This window comes from Danio aesculapii, chromosome 6, assembly GCF_903798145.1.
Source record: "Danio aesculapii chromosome 6, fDanAes4.1, whole genome shotgun sequence".
Taxonomy (NCBI): domain Eukaryota; kingdom Metazoa; phylum Chordata; class Actinopteri; order Cypriniformes; family Danionidae; genus Danio; species Danio aesculapii.
In genome coordinates this window covers 31,020,155-31,039,059 of record NC_079440.1, presented here as the reverse complement: position 1 = coordinate 31,039,059, position 18,905 = coordinate 31,020,155, and the positions used below count along the sequence as shown (strand labels likewise).

General features: G+C 35.3%; 1 protein-coding gene across 1 annotated transcript; it reads right to left on the bottom strand.

Annotated features, from left to right (window-relative positions):
- Positions 1-2,394: 2,394 nt before the first annotated feature.
- Positions 2,395-18,310, bottom strand: zgc:103559 (Allantoinase, mitochondrial). Its single transcript, XM_056459067.1, has 11 exons — positions 18,113-18,310; positions 16,170-16,321; positions 15,936-16,050; positions 11,504-11,650; positions 10,977-11,022; positions 7,727-7,820; positions 7,418-7,604; positions 5,144-5,282; positions 2,887-3,059; positions 2,711-2,743; positions 2,395-2,625 (listed from the first exon to the last, which is right to left on the bottom strand). Exons 1-11 carry the CDS (start codon positions 18,257-18,259, stop codon positions 2,479-2,481), a joined length of 1,380 nt encoding a protein of 459 aa, XP_056315042.1. The 5' UTR covers positions 18,260-18,310; the 3' UTR covers positions 2,395-2,478.
- Between the last annotated feature and the right edge of the window lie 595 nt (positions 18,311-18,905).

Genomic DNA, 18,905 nt, shown 5'->3' with positions numbered 1-18,905 from the left:
CTTGATTATTTGAATCAGCTGTGTTTGATTAAGGTTAGAGCAAAACTGTGCAGAGCTGCGGCCCTCCAGGAATCTAGTTTGAGACCCATGTTCTAAATGATTTGAGTATCTTTCTTTAGTTGAACACACACACACACACACACACATATAAAAAAAAAAACGATATTTTGACGATTATTTGAGGAAGTCAATGAATACTGGTTTATAACATTTTTCAAAATAACTATCTTTGTTGTGTTCAGCTGAAGAAAGAAACTCATAAAGGTGTTTGGAATCACCTTGAGGGTGAGTGTGTTTTAATTTTGGGTAAACTCGTCTATTAAGGATAAAATGTCATCATTAACAATTAATTTATTTCTAAAACGTATTATTAATTTTATTTATCATTTGTTTGCATTCTGTTACCAAAACATTTTAATAGCACCATTCTCAATAATTGGCAACACTTTACAATATAAGGTTCCATTAGTTATCATTAGTTGATGTATTTACTAACATGAACAAATAATGAACAATACATTACAGTATTTATTAGTGTATTTTAATGTTAGTTAATGACAATAAAGTGGTTTGTTGTTATTGTTAACTCACTTTGCCTTAACTAATGTTAACAAGAATAACTTTGAATTTTAATAATGTATTAGTAAATACACAACTATAATTAATAAATTCTGGTTCATTATTATTTCATGTTAAAATGCATTAACTAAAAAGGAACTGTCCCAGTGTAGAACTAAGAAAAGAAACCTGGGAAGTGACCCATCCACCTCAGAGCATCAGTTCTCAGACCAAAGCTAGTGCTGCGTTTTCAGCTCCTCCACCTTTCGCACTGAGCTCCTCAACCACGAAATGGACAGAATCCTCAAAATCTTACTAAATCCTATGACCCTAATCCTCTAAAAATGTTAAAAGTGCCCTATTTATTAGGCTATCTCTCAAGCCTTTCCCAAGAAGGTTTATCACATTCACCAAACCTGTTTAGACTTCAAACAAAGACATTTATACAGTCTTTTTCCGTCTTCACTTCAGAACGGCCATTTTGGATGACATCATCAGCAAACCCCTTTGTCAGTGATAAAATCACTGTTCTGTTGTTTATATTTGTATTGGTTGTTTGTTGTGTTTTGAGTGCATATTTACTTATTTATATTAATTTATACTTTTGTTTAATGTCATCTTATGTTTTTTTGTGTGCGTCTACATGTTACCCTTCAAACTGTACAATGGTATAACTCATGGGCGGGGCCAATGATATAAATGACCCTTAACCTTCACGCTGTGTGAGTAGTTGTAGGAGTAGGTTGCATTGCTTGAGAGATTGTGGTGCTAACAGATTTTGTTCATGTATTTTCCTTGATTTAGCGGAACAATCCTACTTTGTAAATATTGTATGGTTTATTATTCTTTATTGTTATTTTCTAGTGATGGTGAAATTAAGCTTTCTGAACCAGTGAATCGCTCGACTCGATTGTCTCGGAAAAAGGTTCGTTACTCGAAGCTTTTAAAAAATCAGAGCTCGACGAGGACTTCTGCTGGTTAAAGTGTGGGAAAGCACTGTGCTGCAAAAATGTCAACCGTTCACAACTGAACTTAATCATGTAGTAATTGAACATTAATAAAATAAACCAATTACTCAATTGTAGTTTTTTACACATAAGGTATGTTACATTACACCACAGATGACTGTAGTAAAATCCAAGGTATTCAAAAATATTTACATTTATTGTATACCATTTGTGGGGATCGTACAGGTGATACCTGCATGGGAGGTGAATGCTCTAAGGAGGAGGCTATGGGAGTGAGGCTTTTGGGCTGCGCTCGCCAGCTGGCCTCCACACACTATAGTACAATTAGCAGTGGTCTTCTTTAAGGATAATAATACACTATTAGACTTTAGTATGGTTCAAAAGCTTTCTTACTATAAATTACTACTGTATTTTAGTAGAATTACTGGTGCGTGGGACCAGTGCAGTGCTTTGAAACAGTAGAAATGACGCCTAAACTCTTGCTATACACTTTACTAAACCATAAGGATGTTTAAACCTTTGAATCAAAATTCGAAGCAGTCACAGGGGTATAGGCGATCCTTTGGATGTCGCTGATCACATGCTGATGGCAAAACGAATCAAGCTCCGGTACACTGCTTCACTGCGAGATATAATTTCTTTTGATGCATGCTTCGAAGCCTTGATGCAGACCATTACATCACTATTATTTTGTCACTTTCACCTTTTGCTAGATTTTTTTACAAATTTTTGTGTCAAATAAGATCAGTCTTCACTTTCATCAGCGGCTTTTTTGACACTTTTTGCCTCCCATCCGCCCAGTCAATCGTAACAGGAACTTTATCGTAAAGTGTGACCAAATAGTCACAATAAAACATGGACTCCTAAATAAAAGTTACACATAAAAGCATTTACTGCACTTACTGATATTAACAGGCAGTACAAGATATGCATAATACTTTAATGCTTTTGTTTACACAGAGGTTGTGGCCTTGTCCTGGATTAGGAGATGCTTCCCCAATGGCTGAGAACTGAAAGATCCATGACTGTAGACCACCTGGCCTCGCACTATAGTGAACCTCACCATTCCGCGCAGAACACGGCCAAGGTAAGGAGTCAACTGAAAAAAGTGAAAAACAATTTACCTTTACCAATATGTAAGAAGTCATACTCAGTCTTGTGGTCTTCTATAAAATGTGACCTACTTTGTTTTTGTGGTGTATGTTGTCTTCGTTCACCTATGAAAGTAACTGAGATGTTCACTTGATCGTTGAATTTATAGACAGACACATTATTATAGCAACAAGCATGTTTTATCTTGCTGTTAGTTGTTTTGAGCATCTCAGATCAACCCCCTTGAGTAAACCCTTCTCATTCTCACCGTGAACTCTTTTTCTGGATCCCAAATGACTAAGTCTGCATCGTGACCTGGAATGAGACTCCCTTTTTGGTTGTCAAGGCGACAGAGTCGAGCAGGCTCTTCACACAAGAGTCTTGCTGCATCAGAGAATGAAAATCCTCTTTTGGAAGCGGAAGTCCAGAACAAAGATAGACCTGTTGATAAATGGTGAGATGACAGTTAGTAACTAAGCAGGATATTTGTCTTGTAATTTCTGAAAAAAAAAGACAAATTCTTGCATTGGTTTATGTATCTTATACAACAATGTATTTCTGTGGAATTGTAGTTGGTTGTAAAATTTGATCTGATACAAGTGGCAATAATAAACAAAAATATTTTCATTGTTCTGATTAGAAAAAGTAAGTGAAACTTAAAATGTAATCATTTTTAAAGGGATAGTTAACCCTCTACAGCACGCATTATGATAAATATATAAAAAAAATATTTGACTGTTTTTCTTTTCTTAACATGGCTTAACTTCAAGTGCTGTAAAAATTTTAAAAATTGCTATTTTTTTAAGGTACTTTATGATGTGTTGCCATATGGCAACAACGTCCAACAATGGATCTAACGTAAAAATTTCAAATTTAAAACTTTCCTTAATTAATAATTTAAAACCTAGCCAAGTTTCTTTTTTCAGTTGAACACAAAAGAAGATATTTTGAAAAATTTTGGAAACCTGTAACCATTGACATACATAGTAGAAAAAAAACCTATGGAAGTCATTGATTACCGCTTTTCAAATGAACTTGTGTTTAACTCAGACAGGTTTGTAATACGTGAAGGATGAGTAAATGATGACAAATGTAAAAATTTGGGTGAGCAATCCATTTAATGATGACATGAAATAGTGCATGAATTTATAACTATAGTGCATTTTTATGTGTTTACACTCTAATGTTTTATGTAATTTGAGTGGCAGTAGTAGACAAAAATTTGTCAGTTTAAATTCTGGTACAGACCAGAACTCTGACTGGGTCACCCAGAAGGCTATTTTCCTCTGATGAACCCACACTGCTGTTGATTTATCCTGATCTTTGGGTCGTTGTCCTGTTGCATCATCCAACTTCTGTTGTGCTTCAGTTGTCAGAGAAATGGCACTTCATGATTTAGCAAAACTGATTCACATGGGTTTGAGCTTTCATAATAGATAAGGACCTAGATTCATTTTTTAAAATATATTATTTTAAGGTACAATTTTCGCTATTAACTAAACATTAACAAAAAATGTTGCTTATTAATAGTCAGTACACTGTAAAACAATTACGGTAAAAAAGAGGTAGCTGTGGTTGTCAGAATTTTACTAATAGTATCTGAATGCAGCCTTTATGATGCAAGCTGAGATTGCATCTCTCAGAGATGCAATGTCAGGCACAATGCAATCAATGGAGCTAGTGGCATCACTGTGAAGGGTAGGGTTAGAGGTGGGGTTAGGTAAGTGCATTAAAAAGCATTGCAAATCTCGTGTTTTGACACAGGGTTACAATGTAACCTGCTCACCTAATGTTTACATTCGTAATATTTATGTTATTTGCTAATTAATAACCATCTCATGTGGAACTCTGAATCTGCGTTTTATTTCGGAGGCTGTTATTGTTCACCGGAGGTCGCATTTCAGTCATGGATGCATGCTATTAAAGCTTTTCTAAATGAATGAATGAAATGTGCGGTTTTCCACCAAGGCAACCCGGGGTGCTGAAATATAATCGGCTAAACTGTCATTGGATGGGTTAAAAGAACCAAAACAAAGACAGCGCTCTGGCACGTGGTGATAAATGATGAACCAATGCTCATCACTTTCCACAAGCAGAGAAACATACAGTACTAATATATAGGTGCTGCTCAGTATCATTCACTACTAAACTACTAAACACCATCATGGTAACACATTTGAACTCAAATTAATGTAATAAAAAACTGATGCAACTGTACATAACTGGTGAGGAAAACAAAACAAAGAAAAGCATATAGTAAAAAATTATTTCACTGTTAAAATCATGGATTAGGGATGTAGAATAAGAACATACTTCATAAGTGCTAATAAACAGCCAGTATCTTATTAATAGGCATGTAATAAGCCAGAAGTGGGTATTGGTACTTTTTTTTTTTGACTTGATCACTGAATGTCAGTTTCAAAGTTAATCATTGGTATTACTGGTAAACTGTTAGTAGAGCATTGTTTACGCAGGACTTTGGCCTTCAAAGAGTGTATGTGTGTATTGGTAAAATGACAACCTACCAAATTGCAGGGAAGAGATCCCGCCCCACGCTTGTGTGAAATCGCCATTGTCCAAACACTTCAGGTCAGGTGTGCATGGTGAATGATCTGACACAACCATATCGATGTCACCAGCTTTAAGTGCAGACCACAACAGCTCCTGATGAGGAAACAGATTTATAAGGGCAGATAACAGCTGAAATAAAGTAAAGTCATGGATTGTGAAAGTTCATGGGCACCAAATAAAGAAAGAAAAAAGCAGCTCTGGAAATGTATACCATTTATTTTGAATTACAAATAATAATAATGACTAGAAGTTTCAGACTTTGAGTAGCATGTAAAAACAACATAAGTGTAAATGTGACCCAGATCTATTTTTCTACAATTTATATTTATAAAGATAAGTCTGAAATCTGTGAGGACAATGTTTAGCAAAGATGCAACTACACTGTAAAAATGACATGACATGCTTTTTATTTGACTTATTTTTTATTTATTTTAACAAGTTAATCAGGTTTTAACTACATTTAACTTATGCACAGTTTAGCTTAATATTTTTACTCTGTTTGATATAAGTTGAGATGACTAGAAAAGTTCAGAAAGAGTTTTTTACAGTGTCTCTGAGGGTCTGATAATCTAAATATTGAGAAGACTGCATTTAAAGTAGTACAAATTAAGTACTTAGCAAAGCATATTACTAATCAAGATAAGCTTTGACATATTTACAGTAGATAATTAACAAAATATGTTCATGGAACATGACCCTTATTCTAATGATTTTTGGCATGAAAGAAAAATCTATAAATTTGTACCATACATTGTATTTCCTACGAAAGTCCTAAGTTTTCTCAGGATCAAGACTTAATTTTTTTTTGACATAACAACTTATCTTGTGATCACAACTTTTATTTTCTCATGATCTCGACATAACAAAAAAAAAAGTTGTTTTCTGGTTATCACAACTTTTATTTATTTATTAATTTATTAATTTATTTATTAATACTTATTAATTTTATGAATTATTTATATTTATAACTACCCACTGTATGACCAGGCCACCGAAAAATTTCAGATTTCAGACATCTTGGCCTTTAAAACAGAATCGTCCACATGTTTATGATTGTATACAAAGAAGCGGCATCACAAGTGTTTTGCACAAAGCAGCGGTTGAGTCTGCACCTGCCCTGCGAACCAAGAGAGACGCAGATGTACATTTATGCAACAAACATTGCATAAAGTCAGAACAATCAATCGCACTTATCATCATTAATATACATTCATGATTATTTTCATGTATAAATATTCAATCATTTTCTTTTCAGCTTAGTCCATTTAGTTATCTGTGTCGCCACAGTGGAATGAACCGCCAACTTGTCCAGCATGTTTTATGTTTTACGCAGCGGATGCCCTTTGAGCTGCAACCCATCACTGGGAAACATCCATACACACTCATTCACACACATACATACTGTATGGACAATTTAGCTTACCACCTTAGCAATTCACCTACACCGCATGTCTTTTGGACTGTGGGGGAAACCGGAGTACCTTGAGGAAACCCACGCGAACATGGGGAGAACATGCAAACTCCACACAGAAACGTCAAGCCAGCCGAGGCTCGAACCAGCAACCTTCTTGCTGTGAGGCGATCGTGCTACTCACTATGCCACCGTGCAGCCCATGTATAGGATTATATATCATTATTCACTATTGCCTCAACTGTTACCTTTTTACAGCGGAGGTTCTAGATGGCACAAAAAAACTGTTGCATGTATGAATTAAATTATGAAGAATGTTTTTGTTTCATTTTGATTTAGTTTTAATGCAAGTTTTTAACAGTTTGTTTTAACCTTTCTGCAAGTTATTTACAATTATTTTAAAAAGTGAGAGCAGCAAAGTATATGATATGCATCTAACATTGTAGAAGCAGGAAAAAAATAGGTCGTAAACTTTTGTTATGCTGAGATAATGAAAAAATTATGCCATGATAATGAGAAAACAACTTTTTGTTTTGTCGAAATCACAAGAGAATCAAGTCGTTATCACAAGAAAAGAAGAGAGAACTTCCAGGACTTCCATAATTTAAAAAATAAAATAATATATATTTGTGGCCCTGTGTCACTAATGATAATTAAAGGAAACAAAACAATATTTATATTATTATTATATTTAACAATATTTAAACTCATGAATTAAGTTGATTATAGTGATGCTTAATTTGTGAATAAAAATCAGACATTGTGATGTGAATAATATAAAAATTCTGTCTATTTTAGTGTGTGTGTTTTCTGACACCTTGTTGGCCGTGCTCCGTATCGGGGGGCAGCATTTGAATTGAGTGGCCCGTCCTGGGATGTTCTCTGCAGACAGGTTAAGGTAGTGGTGGGTGGTCTCCACTGTCAGCGGAGCTCCAGCTTGTTTCGCTGCTCTAATGAGCTCCAGAGGCTCAGCAGATGACAGGTGCACAATGTGGCATCGCACTCTGATCGTAAGAACAGAACAAGTGAACCTTCATCTCTTGATTTGCTACTCTGATATGTCGAAACAGCCATCAGATAATTGAGAGTTTAAAACTTTATCAAGCTATGTGGTCGCACAACATACTGATACTGTAAGCAGAACTCAATGACGTTATGGATGGCCTCAAGCTCCATAATGTCAGGTCTGGACTTCAGGAAGGTGGAATATTCTTGTGGATCTGAATAACAAGAGAAAAGCAGAAAGATTTGTCTTAAAATAAGTTTATGTGTGAGTATATAATAAGTGTATGATTTTGAGTAGAAGTTTAATGACTATTAAATATGTGACCCTGGATCACAAAACCAGCCTGAACGTTAATAATAATAATAATAATAATAATAATAATAATAATAATAAATAAATAAATAAATAATAATATTAATAATTACAACAACAATAATAATAATAATAATAATAATAATAATAATAATACATTTTATTTATAATGTGCTTTTTTTAAAACCCAGAGTTCTACAACAACAGAGAAATCGAACATGCAATTAAATATAAGGATACATAGAAAAATTCGAATATATATAAACACATTAAAATGATGAAGAATCTAAAAATGCAGTCTTAAAAAGATGAGTTAACATCTTCTTAAAGCTAGCTAGTGTGGAAGCATTTCTTACAGAATAAAGTAGACTGTTCCATAACCTGGGAGCTGCAACAGAGAAGGCGGTCTCCCCCATTGATTTTAATCTACAGGTTGGTGTTGAAGGGTGAGTATCAGAAGACCGCAGGGAGCGAGAAGGTGTATACTGAGAAACCCTGTCACTGAGAGTCTAATGTAGAGCTTTATATGCAAGTGTGAGTGTTTTAAAAATGATACAGGACTGAACTGGGAGCAAATGCAAGCTATGAAGCACAATAGTGGTTTACTGCCGTGGTGGAGTCTGTGTGAGAATGTGTGCTGCTGAGTTTTGAATGTACTAATTTAGCAGGTAAACTAACAAAGAGTGCATTACAGTAGTCAATCCTAGATGTGACAAATGCATGAATGAGTCTTTCAGCATCAGGTAGAGTGAGGTAAAAGCACATTTTTGCAATATTCCTCAGATGATGAAAAGCAGATTTTGTAATGATCTTGATGTGTTAGTCTAGTGATAGAGTGTCAAAAATCACTCCAAGGTAACATGATTGGGTAGATGGATGACAGCATTATGCAATTTCAATTTAAACTTGCTATCTTTGAGAGTATAGCCAATAAGGAGTACCTCTGTTTTAGAACAATTACATTTTTTAAAATGGCGGTGCGTCCACATTTTAATTTCCTGCACACACTCTGAGAGGATTGAGGCAGTAACAAAACAGGTTGGATTTGGAGCTGATATAAATTTGAGTATCATCAGCACAAAAGTGGTATCCCAGTCCATATTTGCTGATGATTTGCCCCAGTGGAAGCATAAAAATGTTTAAAACTATGGGACCTAAGAGCGACCCTTGAGGGACACCGAGGCTGATCCATTAGATTTTAAATTGATTATTTCCCATGACCACTAAGTGAAGTTTGTTTATAAATTAATTTCGAGAAGATCACGAACTTATGATTGCTTGCGGCCAGTCCCGCATTATCCAATTTATGATTCACTAATCAGATGATTCCTAATCCACTATAAATACCTTAAGTTCCATATAACAGCCATCTTCGTTTTGAAGAATCCCCCTGCACCCCTACTCCTCTTTCTTTCCTAGATGGGTGGCATGATGGCCCAGTGGTTAGCACTGTTACCTCACAGCAAGAACGTCACTCTAGTCCTCTAGTCTAGTTCTTTCTGTGTAAAGTTTACTCGTTCTTCCTGTGCTCAAGTGGGTTTTCCCCGGTTTCCTCCCACCATCCAAAAACATGCAACCTAAGTAAATTGACTAATAAAAATCAGCACCATAGACATACTCCTAGTAAGTAGTTATCTCTTAAGAGCAATCACTATCTGTTCATTAGCTACTACAGCAGGCGAGTTCTTGAGATCTACCTGAGCTCAAACTCCCTTCTGGCCTTGCAAACAGGAGGGAGCCCCGGGCTCGAGGATCGTATGAGCTCAGGGCTTTCTCCTGGGACAGCATGCCAAACAAGGTTTATAATCAATCATCGGCTGAGTGTGAACTCTTGAATTGAATCCAAAACATAAGATTTAAACCAGTAAAGTGCTGTGCCAGTGATACCAAGCCATTTGTCCAGCCTATTTAACAATATAGAGTGACAAACTGTGTCAAATGCTGCAGTGAGATCTAGTAAGACCAAGATAGTAGAAGCTCCAGAGTCAGCAGAGACATGCAGGTCATTCATGACACGAACCAAGGTTGTCTCTGTGCTGTGTACCTTTCTGAACCCTGACTGGAAAGGCTAGTATAGCTTGTTGGATGACAAGTGTGGGTGGAGTGCGCCACAAATACATGTTCCAAGACCTTAGCAAGAAAGGGTAAATTTGAGATAGGCCAGTAATTAGCCACGTCTGACTTATCACATACAGGTATTTGATGGACTGGTGTATTAGCTGCAACCTCACACACAGCAAATGTTTTCTGGCCCAGCTCCGGGCCACACAATAAATTTTCCCTCGGCCCAAGTACCGCAAAGAATGACGGTCCTGAAGTGGCTCATAACTGGATTAAAAACAAGGGCTACACATGGGCCATAACCGGCCTGAATCTCAGTCAATTTATCACCCTTAACTGGCCCTGAACTTGGCCAAAACAGGTTTATTATTGGTACAGATTCTCAGCTATAAGTTTATACTTCAACCAGAAACCCCAAAAACTGAGCCATAACCCAGCATAATGTTACCTAAACAATGTGAACAATCGCTGCACTGATCTGGGCCACACACCTCCCATCCACAACTGGTCCAAATGTAGTTTGCTGTCATGCATGCAGTGCCATCAGTGCCATTAACTAGTCATCAGCTCCATCCCTGATGATAAATGAGTGGTGGTTTGTTCTTGCTGCTTTGATTGCACGAGAGTATTGATTAAGTTGATTAAATGAGCATTCTATTGATGTATTGTTTGTTAGATTATCACAATATATGGGTGCGATATAACTATTTGAAAATCTGCAATCTGAGAGTACAAAATCAATGTCAAAATCACATTTAAAGTTGTCTAAATTACAGCAATCCACATTACTAATCAGAAATTGAGTTTTGATATATTTACAATAGGAAATTTACAAAATATCTTCAAGCAATACAATCTTTACTTAATATTCTAAAAAAAGATTTTGTCATAAAAGAACAAACATTTTGACTGTTATAATGTATTTATGGCTATTGCAAAAATGATACCCACGCACCGTAAGGTTTTGTGGTCCAGGGTCATATATTTATTCACATACCTCTTTTCTCAGCAACTGGATGCGGGAGTTCTTGTTCTGCATGAAACTAAACCAAATGGTGGATTGTTAGTGCATAACTTCAATTTAAGTTCAGTATAAATCATAATTGCAGATCATTTTCTAGTTTTTAATTCATGTTTATTGTTGCACAATAAGATATGTTTCTACCTGATTTCATTGACAGTGAAGTGAGTTACTCATCATGGCCGTAATATTGAGTAAACAAATTAATTACTGGGAGATAACAGTTGTAATGTGGAATTTCATGGAAGACAAGAAAAGGAAAATAAATGTCTTTATTTTTAATTACAAATAATAACAACAATGACTTGAAATTAAAAAAAAATTTGATTTGCATTTAAAAAACTAACAACAACAACAAAAATTCATTGACAGTTAAGCCCCAATGTTGCCCCATTTTACTGTAGGTGCGCAGTGATGTGAGATATTCATTGTGTCAGAAATGTTCCATGAAATCAGATATCAAGCTGAAAAGACTGGGGAGAGCAGAAAATAAATAAGCTCACCAGCAGAACGCTGTTTGTGCCCTGGAGCTGTTTCATAGCTTCGTGCAGATCAGCATCAGTTACATGAGGAAACTCCTCTACTCCACTGTGAATCAGAAAGCACTTAAATCCAGCGACACCAGCCTGGAGCATCGGTTTCAACTCCAGCTGTGACAGAAAAACAACAAAGGATGGGCAGATAAAAGCAAATTTTAGTCTCCCTTATTGTCATGAGTTCCAGCTGGAGTGCCCATAAGACTCACTAGAGGAAACTCCAAATATCATCTCTGCAATTCACCCGGACTACACTTCCCTTCATGCATTGTGCCAATCTACCATCTACAGCTGTTATCAATCTGATTACACTAATCATCACTGATTACACTGACACAGCTGTAGGACATTACACACACTGACATGTGAAGTCTTGTTTAGTTGTGTGCTCCTTGTTCCTGACTGGTTTGTTTAGTTATTTATTTGTTATTTGATTGTTTGTTTATTTGTTTTGAATTATCTTTTGTAAACATGATTGTCTGTCTCAACATCTTACCTTCCTTGTGGAAAGTAATGAACTGTCAACTACACTGTAAAAAATATCCCTTAATTAACAAGTTCCGTATTTTGTGGTTCACATAGTGTTTTCTGATTATTTACGGTTGTGAAGTGCATTATGCGAATTTTATCTCTGCACTGTTGACTTTTAATGCTGAACTTCAACTCGACAGATTAACAAAAGGACTTTAATTGACAATTTAGTAGTTTGAGACAAGTTAGTGTTTAAGAAATAGTATAGAGAGAATTAAGTCTTTAAAATAATAGAAAATGTACTGGCAGTTTGTTACTAGGTTTTGTGTCCTAATTTACAACACAAACACAGACAAAATATCACTTTAAACTATTAAAAATGTTTGAGGCCACTTTTCAAGCTTTTCAACATCAAAAGTTTTTGGAATCAAAATCCCACAATGCAATTCAAAAGCATAAATAAGTGAAAAAAAACATGATTCACAACATACAGAAAACTGTTAATTTACAGATATATTTTTTTACGGTGTAGGCTTCAACCCTGTCAATCAAATGCAGAATTGCCTGGAATGCCATGTCTCATAATGCTTGTGATATGCCCCGATACTTTGAATCACTTTAGTCACATAACCTGGGTGTTTTGAAATGCTTTGGAGCAATGTTTCGAAACATCTGCATTTCGGGATTTTGAGACAATGTCAAAATGTCAGTTTCACATCAGCCATCCTTACTTGTGGATTACCTTGATGGATCACTGTGATATTGTTGTTTGCTCCTGTCATGACCCCTGCCTGCTTTGACTACTCTTTAATAAACTGTGTTTGGATCCTCATCCCCTTGGTCAAGCTTTAGTTTGTAACAGTTATAGTCACAATACTTGTTATGCTATTAGGCAATGGCAACTGATTACAGTGGTGTAAAGAGTACTGAAAAATTATACTTAAGTAAAAGTACCATTACTTGCCTGAAAATGTAGTGCGAGTAAAAGTACCTGTTGTAAATATTACTCAAAGTATGAGTAAAAAGTAGCCCTTTTAAAAGTACTCAAGAGTAGTGAGTTGTGAGTATTATGCTGTAAAAAGCTGATGCCTTTACATGTAATTTGGGGATGTGTGTAAACGTAACATTCTGTAGTGCATTTAGTGATTGCCCAGCAGGCACACAACATCATTAGACATTAATATTAGGTTCTATTTAGGTTTTTGATGTCAGGTGACCAAAATTCTATGTCTAGCCAGGGTCTAAGGACAATGGTATTTTGATGTCCAATAATGACGTCAAATGACATTGATATTTGGTCGATTTTACGTTGTTAGAAACTAACCAAAATCAAACAAACCAATATCTTAAACCAACGTCATATTGATGTCAGATATTGACATTTATTCGTCAGGTATGGAAACCAAAATCCAATATCTGATAGACGTCATAGTAGTAACGTCCACACAACGTCAAGCTGTAACGTTATTAGACATTGATATTTGGTTGATTTTAGGTTGGACATTGGCGTAGGCCTGACATTGAGTTCTGACGTCAAACCAATTTTTATTTCCAAACAAAATGCGACATCCCGACGACGTTGGGGTACAACGTCAATCTGACGTCATGTTGAAATCTTGTACCTGCTGGGTGTTTAGGGCCATTTCAATCATCATACAGTAAACATCTGTCATCTTCTCATCAGTGACATGCATCTAAACAGTGTCTAGGTCAAGATTTTGGACATCTTCTTGGACTCTTTTAATGCGTCCAAACAGTTTGCTGCAATTATAAATTGTCCATGTCTTGAGGTAGTTCATTATTATGCGATTTACCTTCTATGTGCGATTTGATTGGACAGGAATCACAGGACTGATTTTTCTAATCCCAATAGACAAGAAAAAATAAAGTAGTGACTGTAGGTTGAAGGAAAGTAGTAGAGTAAAAGTACAGAGACAGCCCTAAGGATGTACTCAAGGGAGAGTAAAAGTACACATTTATATATATAAAAAAAAAAAAACTAGTAAATTGCAATTCCTGAGAAAAACTACTCAATTATTCGATCTAGCATGAATATGTGTAATGTTGGTAAAAGTTACTTTGAAGAGTAAAATAGCACAATCTGGCATTACTTAAAGTAAGTTAATGTGCTATGTTACTTTTGCGTTTCTTTTTCATCTGGCTTGGGATCATTTAATTATAGTAATATAAAATTTTATAAATACTGGTGTGTATCATGAATCGTGTACAGTATGATCCATGCATATTTGGATACAACCACTGTCTTTCCAAGTGAACCATTTATATTTAATTGTTCATTAATTATTCATTCAGAAGTTTGAAATCATATATTCTCTGACTTGGTATGGATTTACTCTTTATATATATATATATATATATATATATATATATATATATATATATATATATATATATATATATATATATATATATATATGTTCTATATACAGTCAACAAGTAAAGTGGATCAAATATTATTGTATTACAGGCTTACAGCTGAAGTGGTTTGTGTGAAGGATTGACTTTACCCACACAAATCATTCCAAAGTAACATGACTGCATTAAGTATATATAATTAAATGCAGCTGATCTGCTTTGAAGTGAATATTGAATCATTTACTATGATCAAAAATGTGATTAATTAAATTAGGCTATGAACCATACTATGTGTATGCATCGACTGATTCAGTTTTTATGGACAAACAACACACACATTAAATGGCAATAATGTGTGCACATTGTATTTACACTTATTTCATGAACTGATGTTCAGTAGCAAAAAAAAAAATGTAGTTTGGTATTTGTTGTATTGTAATTCTGTGTTTGACCGCTGGGCGGAGTGCGGTTCTGAAAAACGGCAAACAGGGAGAGGCAAGAGGGTTTGTAATCGGGGAGCATAACATTTTTTGACCGTGATGGAAAGCAGGCCTGATAAGATCCTGTGTGATTCATTGGTGCATTATGTAGTGAAATGTGAGTAGGAAAGTGCAACAAACCGTATGATAAAACCCCCTGAAAACAGTATTTGGAGGACGATCTCTATTGTTTGCATCGCATGCGTCAGAAGAATCCACTACATCTCAAGTAGCAAAAAATTTGTATTTATGTCACTACAATCACACTTGCAAACTGATAGTCTAAACTGACATCTAAATGATTTTAGTTTCAGTTGCCAGTGAATAGCAGGCTTTACTGTATACCTTGCACAGAAGGCATAAGAAACATTAGTATTATTTTTGTTTTCACTCTTGCTCAAATACATTATTAAGTTAGACCTAAAATGTACTTGGGTAGTTGACATTATTAAATTAATTAAAAATTAATTCTTGTAAAGCACCATTTTTGAAGAATTTTTTCAGGCTATATATCTAATTTGAAAACTAATGTCAAAAATGAGGTTTTGCTAACTTTCTTTTGTTCTGTTTTTTATTAAAAAAATGCCTTATGATATGACCAAGCAAAAAATCTGAAAAACAGCTTTATGCAAATATTGTGAGAGTGATTTATCTTCATTGTTGGACACTTATCTTCATTTAGCTATTTATTTAATATTAAATTATGAAAAAAAATCGATGACTTGTACGTGTTGAACATTTTCAAAAAAAAAAAAAAAAAACTTAACCATTTTATAGTGGTTTTAAACAAGTTAAATAAGTGAAAAATTCTGAGACAAACAAATGAACAGGTGCACATCATGGGCTTTGTGCAATTGAATTGAACTACTTGAGACAATCACACAATATTGAGATTTATGAAGACAAGGTTTATTGAAGGCCTATGGAGGACAACAAAATTTTTAAACATTTACTGCATTTTAAATGATGATAATGTTAATTAAAGGAGTTTTTTTTTAATGTGTGACAATAAAAATGCAACGTCACTGTCATTTGTAAAAAAACAACTCATTTGTAGTTTGTAAAGCAAGTACCTGGTTGCCAGGTATGACTCCTCCCCAAAACGCAGTGTCTACAAAGCACTGCCCTGTAGCAGCACACAGCTTCTCATTAAAGTTTTTAAGAGTGGTAGTAGGTGGGATTGTGTTTCTGTGGAGGTATGGAAGGAATTATGGGAATAAAAAAACAACAACTTGTCAGTTTGTCCAAGTCTACGATCCATTGTAAATGAAATGTCGCTTGAGTCAGTGAATTTTAATGATACTCACAGTGGCATGTCTGCAATGGTGGTGATGCCTCCAGCAGCAGCTGCTCGTGTGGCGGTCCAGTACCCTTCCCAGTCAGTGCGACCTGGTTCATTCACATGAACATGACAGTCTACTATACCTGGCATTACCAGACTGTCGCCCACATCCAGTACCTGTTATAATTAAGATGCTGTTGTATTATCAAACTTAAATAGAATTATTGATATAATCTGTTGATAGATTTTTATCTATTGATTGATTTATATACTATAAATTAAACCTGACCACATGACTATAGTAATTATACTTGTGTTTTAAACCATTCTTAGTAAAGTGTATTGCACTGTATAATATTGTAATTACAACTTGTTAATGAAATCCACAGCTTACTGTTGTATTAACTAAAGTGAACTGATGATAAACTGTAAAATACTGTAGTGTAATTTAGTTTTACTACAGTAAATTGGTGTACAGTAGTATAATATTTATATATAGCTGTAGAAAACTTCAGTAGTTTAAATTGTTTAAATAACTTTAGTTGTTGTGTTACTAAAGCAACTGTAAATATCACAAATGGTTTAGATCATTGACTTTGTCATAGAAAGGTTAAAAAACAATAGTATTTACTCTAAATTACTATAGTATTTTTTGACGTGGCTACACTGTAGCTTACACTTGTATTTGTAGTTACAAAATAGTTATAATGACGATATTTTCTGCTTCAAAAGTTAACATTTATTCAGTCGGAAACGCCATTGCTTTTTCCTTTTCTTTTTGTTGTAATTATGTAATTGTCTTCACTGAATTGACTTACAGTAATACATTTAAAGGGGACCTATTATGCAAAGAATACTTTTATAAGTGTTTTAAACACAGTTGTGTGGCAACAGTGTGTGATTATAGACAGCATCTAATGGTAAAAGTTAATTAATTCAATTTTTTATAATCACGCTTTATAAAACGTCTGCAGAAACACTTTGATTGACATTCTCTGTTTTTACTTGTCATCAGAGGGGCCCACCCATTAGTGAAAATTTCTCCTTCATTATAGCATAGACAGCCCTGAGTGAGAAGCAGCCATCTGCCATTAGAGTTTTCACACCGAATCTGCTGAAGATAATGTCAGCGTCTCTGTTACTGTCATAACCCTTATTCCCTGAAGGAGGGAACGGAGACATCATGTTGAAAACATGTGAATTATCGTCAGATGGCCAATCACTCTGAAGAGTAAAGCTGCGGTCACACTGCACTTTTCTCGAAAACAAAATGGTCAGTTCCTTCATCCATGTTGCATGCGCACTGCATCTGGACTGTACACACACTGCAGATGGCCTTTGTGTAAAACAGGCATAAGAGGCATTATAAAGTTTTAGAATGCACAAATGAACCCTGGAATCTCCATAGACTGCCTTCTTCTAAAACACTTTCAAATTGACATTTTCAAATTTTCACCGAGATAAGGTTAGTCCTGTTTTGAATCTGCCACTATGCTGATGCATAGGCGTTTGTAGCTCCTCCCTCTTTTGAAAAGCACTCATTTGAATTTGAAGTGACAGTCACCAAAATGGTACAATTTGGATCAAAGCCTAAATCGGCATTTTAAAAGAGTTATATAAAATGAATTGTGGAATATTCTGAGCTGACACTTCACACACACACTGAGAGACATCAAACTTATTTTACATCTTGTAGAAAGAGGTATAATAGGTTGCGTTTAATACAGTTGTCTTACCCCACCTTTTCAGGAAAAGTAAAACAAAATACTTTTAAAATGTAAACTATTTTACAAGAATACCAATTTGGAGAAAATGTCAAATTTAACTCCACAATGTAGCTGATACGTTCTTACTCTGAATGGGAGTGTGATTTTTTTATTTTTTTTTTAGTTTTTTTTTACCCTTCATTAAAATGTAGTTATGCATGTAGTCTCCAGCAGGTGGCACATGTTGCATTCTTAAGCTCACCTTTCTAACCAAGTGTGCTGACGCTTCTGAATCAGGCAGAACGCTGTGAATCTTGCCTTCTTTTATTACAATAACGGCAGGTAGAATTTCCTCTCCACACAAAACCCTCTGGCTCCGCACAGCACTGACCGCTGATCCTGGCTCCATGTCTACAATGCTGCATATAGTCTGTTTGAGCTGCAGTGTTTCAATCTGTTCTGTCAGCAAAGGCTGTAAATATGGGGTCAATGTACTGTCACATTGGCTATGTTACTGTCAACATGAAGATAAAGTTTTTTGACCTGAGCTGATACTTAAAAAGCAAATTCAGTTCATAAAAATGCTATTTTAGTCGTTTCTTTTCAGGATTAGTTATACAAGCATGAAAAGGAGAACAGCCCACACGAAAATAAAACTTCACCAGTGAACTCTATTACAATCTATTATACTGTATACACTCAACGGTCACTTTATTAGGTACACCTGTCCAACTGCTTTTTAAGGCAAATTTCTAATCAGCCAATCACAGGGAAGCAACTCAATGCATTTGGGCATGTAGACATAGTCAAGATGATCTGCTGCAGTTCTGAGCATCAGAATGGGGAAAAAAGGTGATTTAAGTGACTTTGAATGTAGCATGGTTGTTGGTGCAAGACGAGCTGGTCTGAGTATTTCAGAAACTGCTGATCTACTGGGATTTTCGCGCACAACCATCTCTAGGGTTTACAGAGAATGGTCCAAAAAAGAGAAAATATCCAGTAAGCTGCAGTTCTATGGGCGCAAATGCCTTGTTGATGCCAGAGGTCAGAGGAGA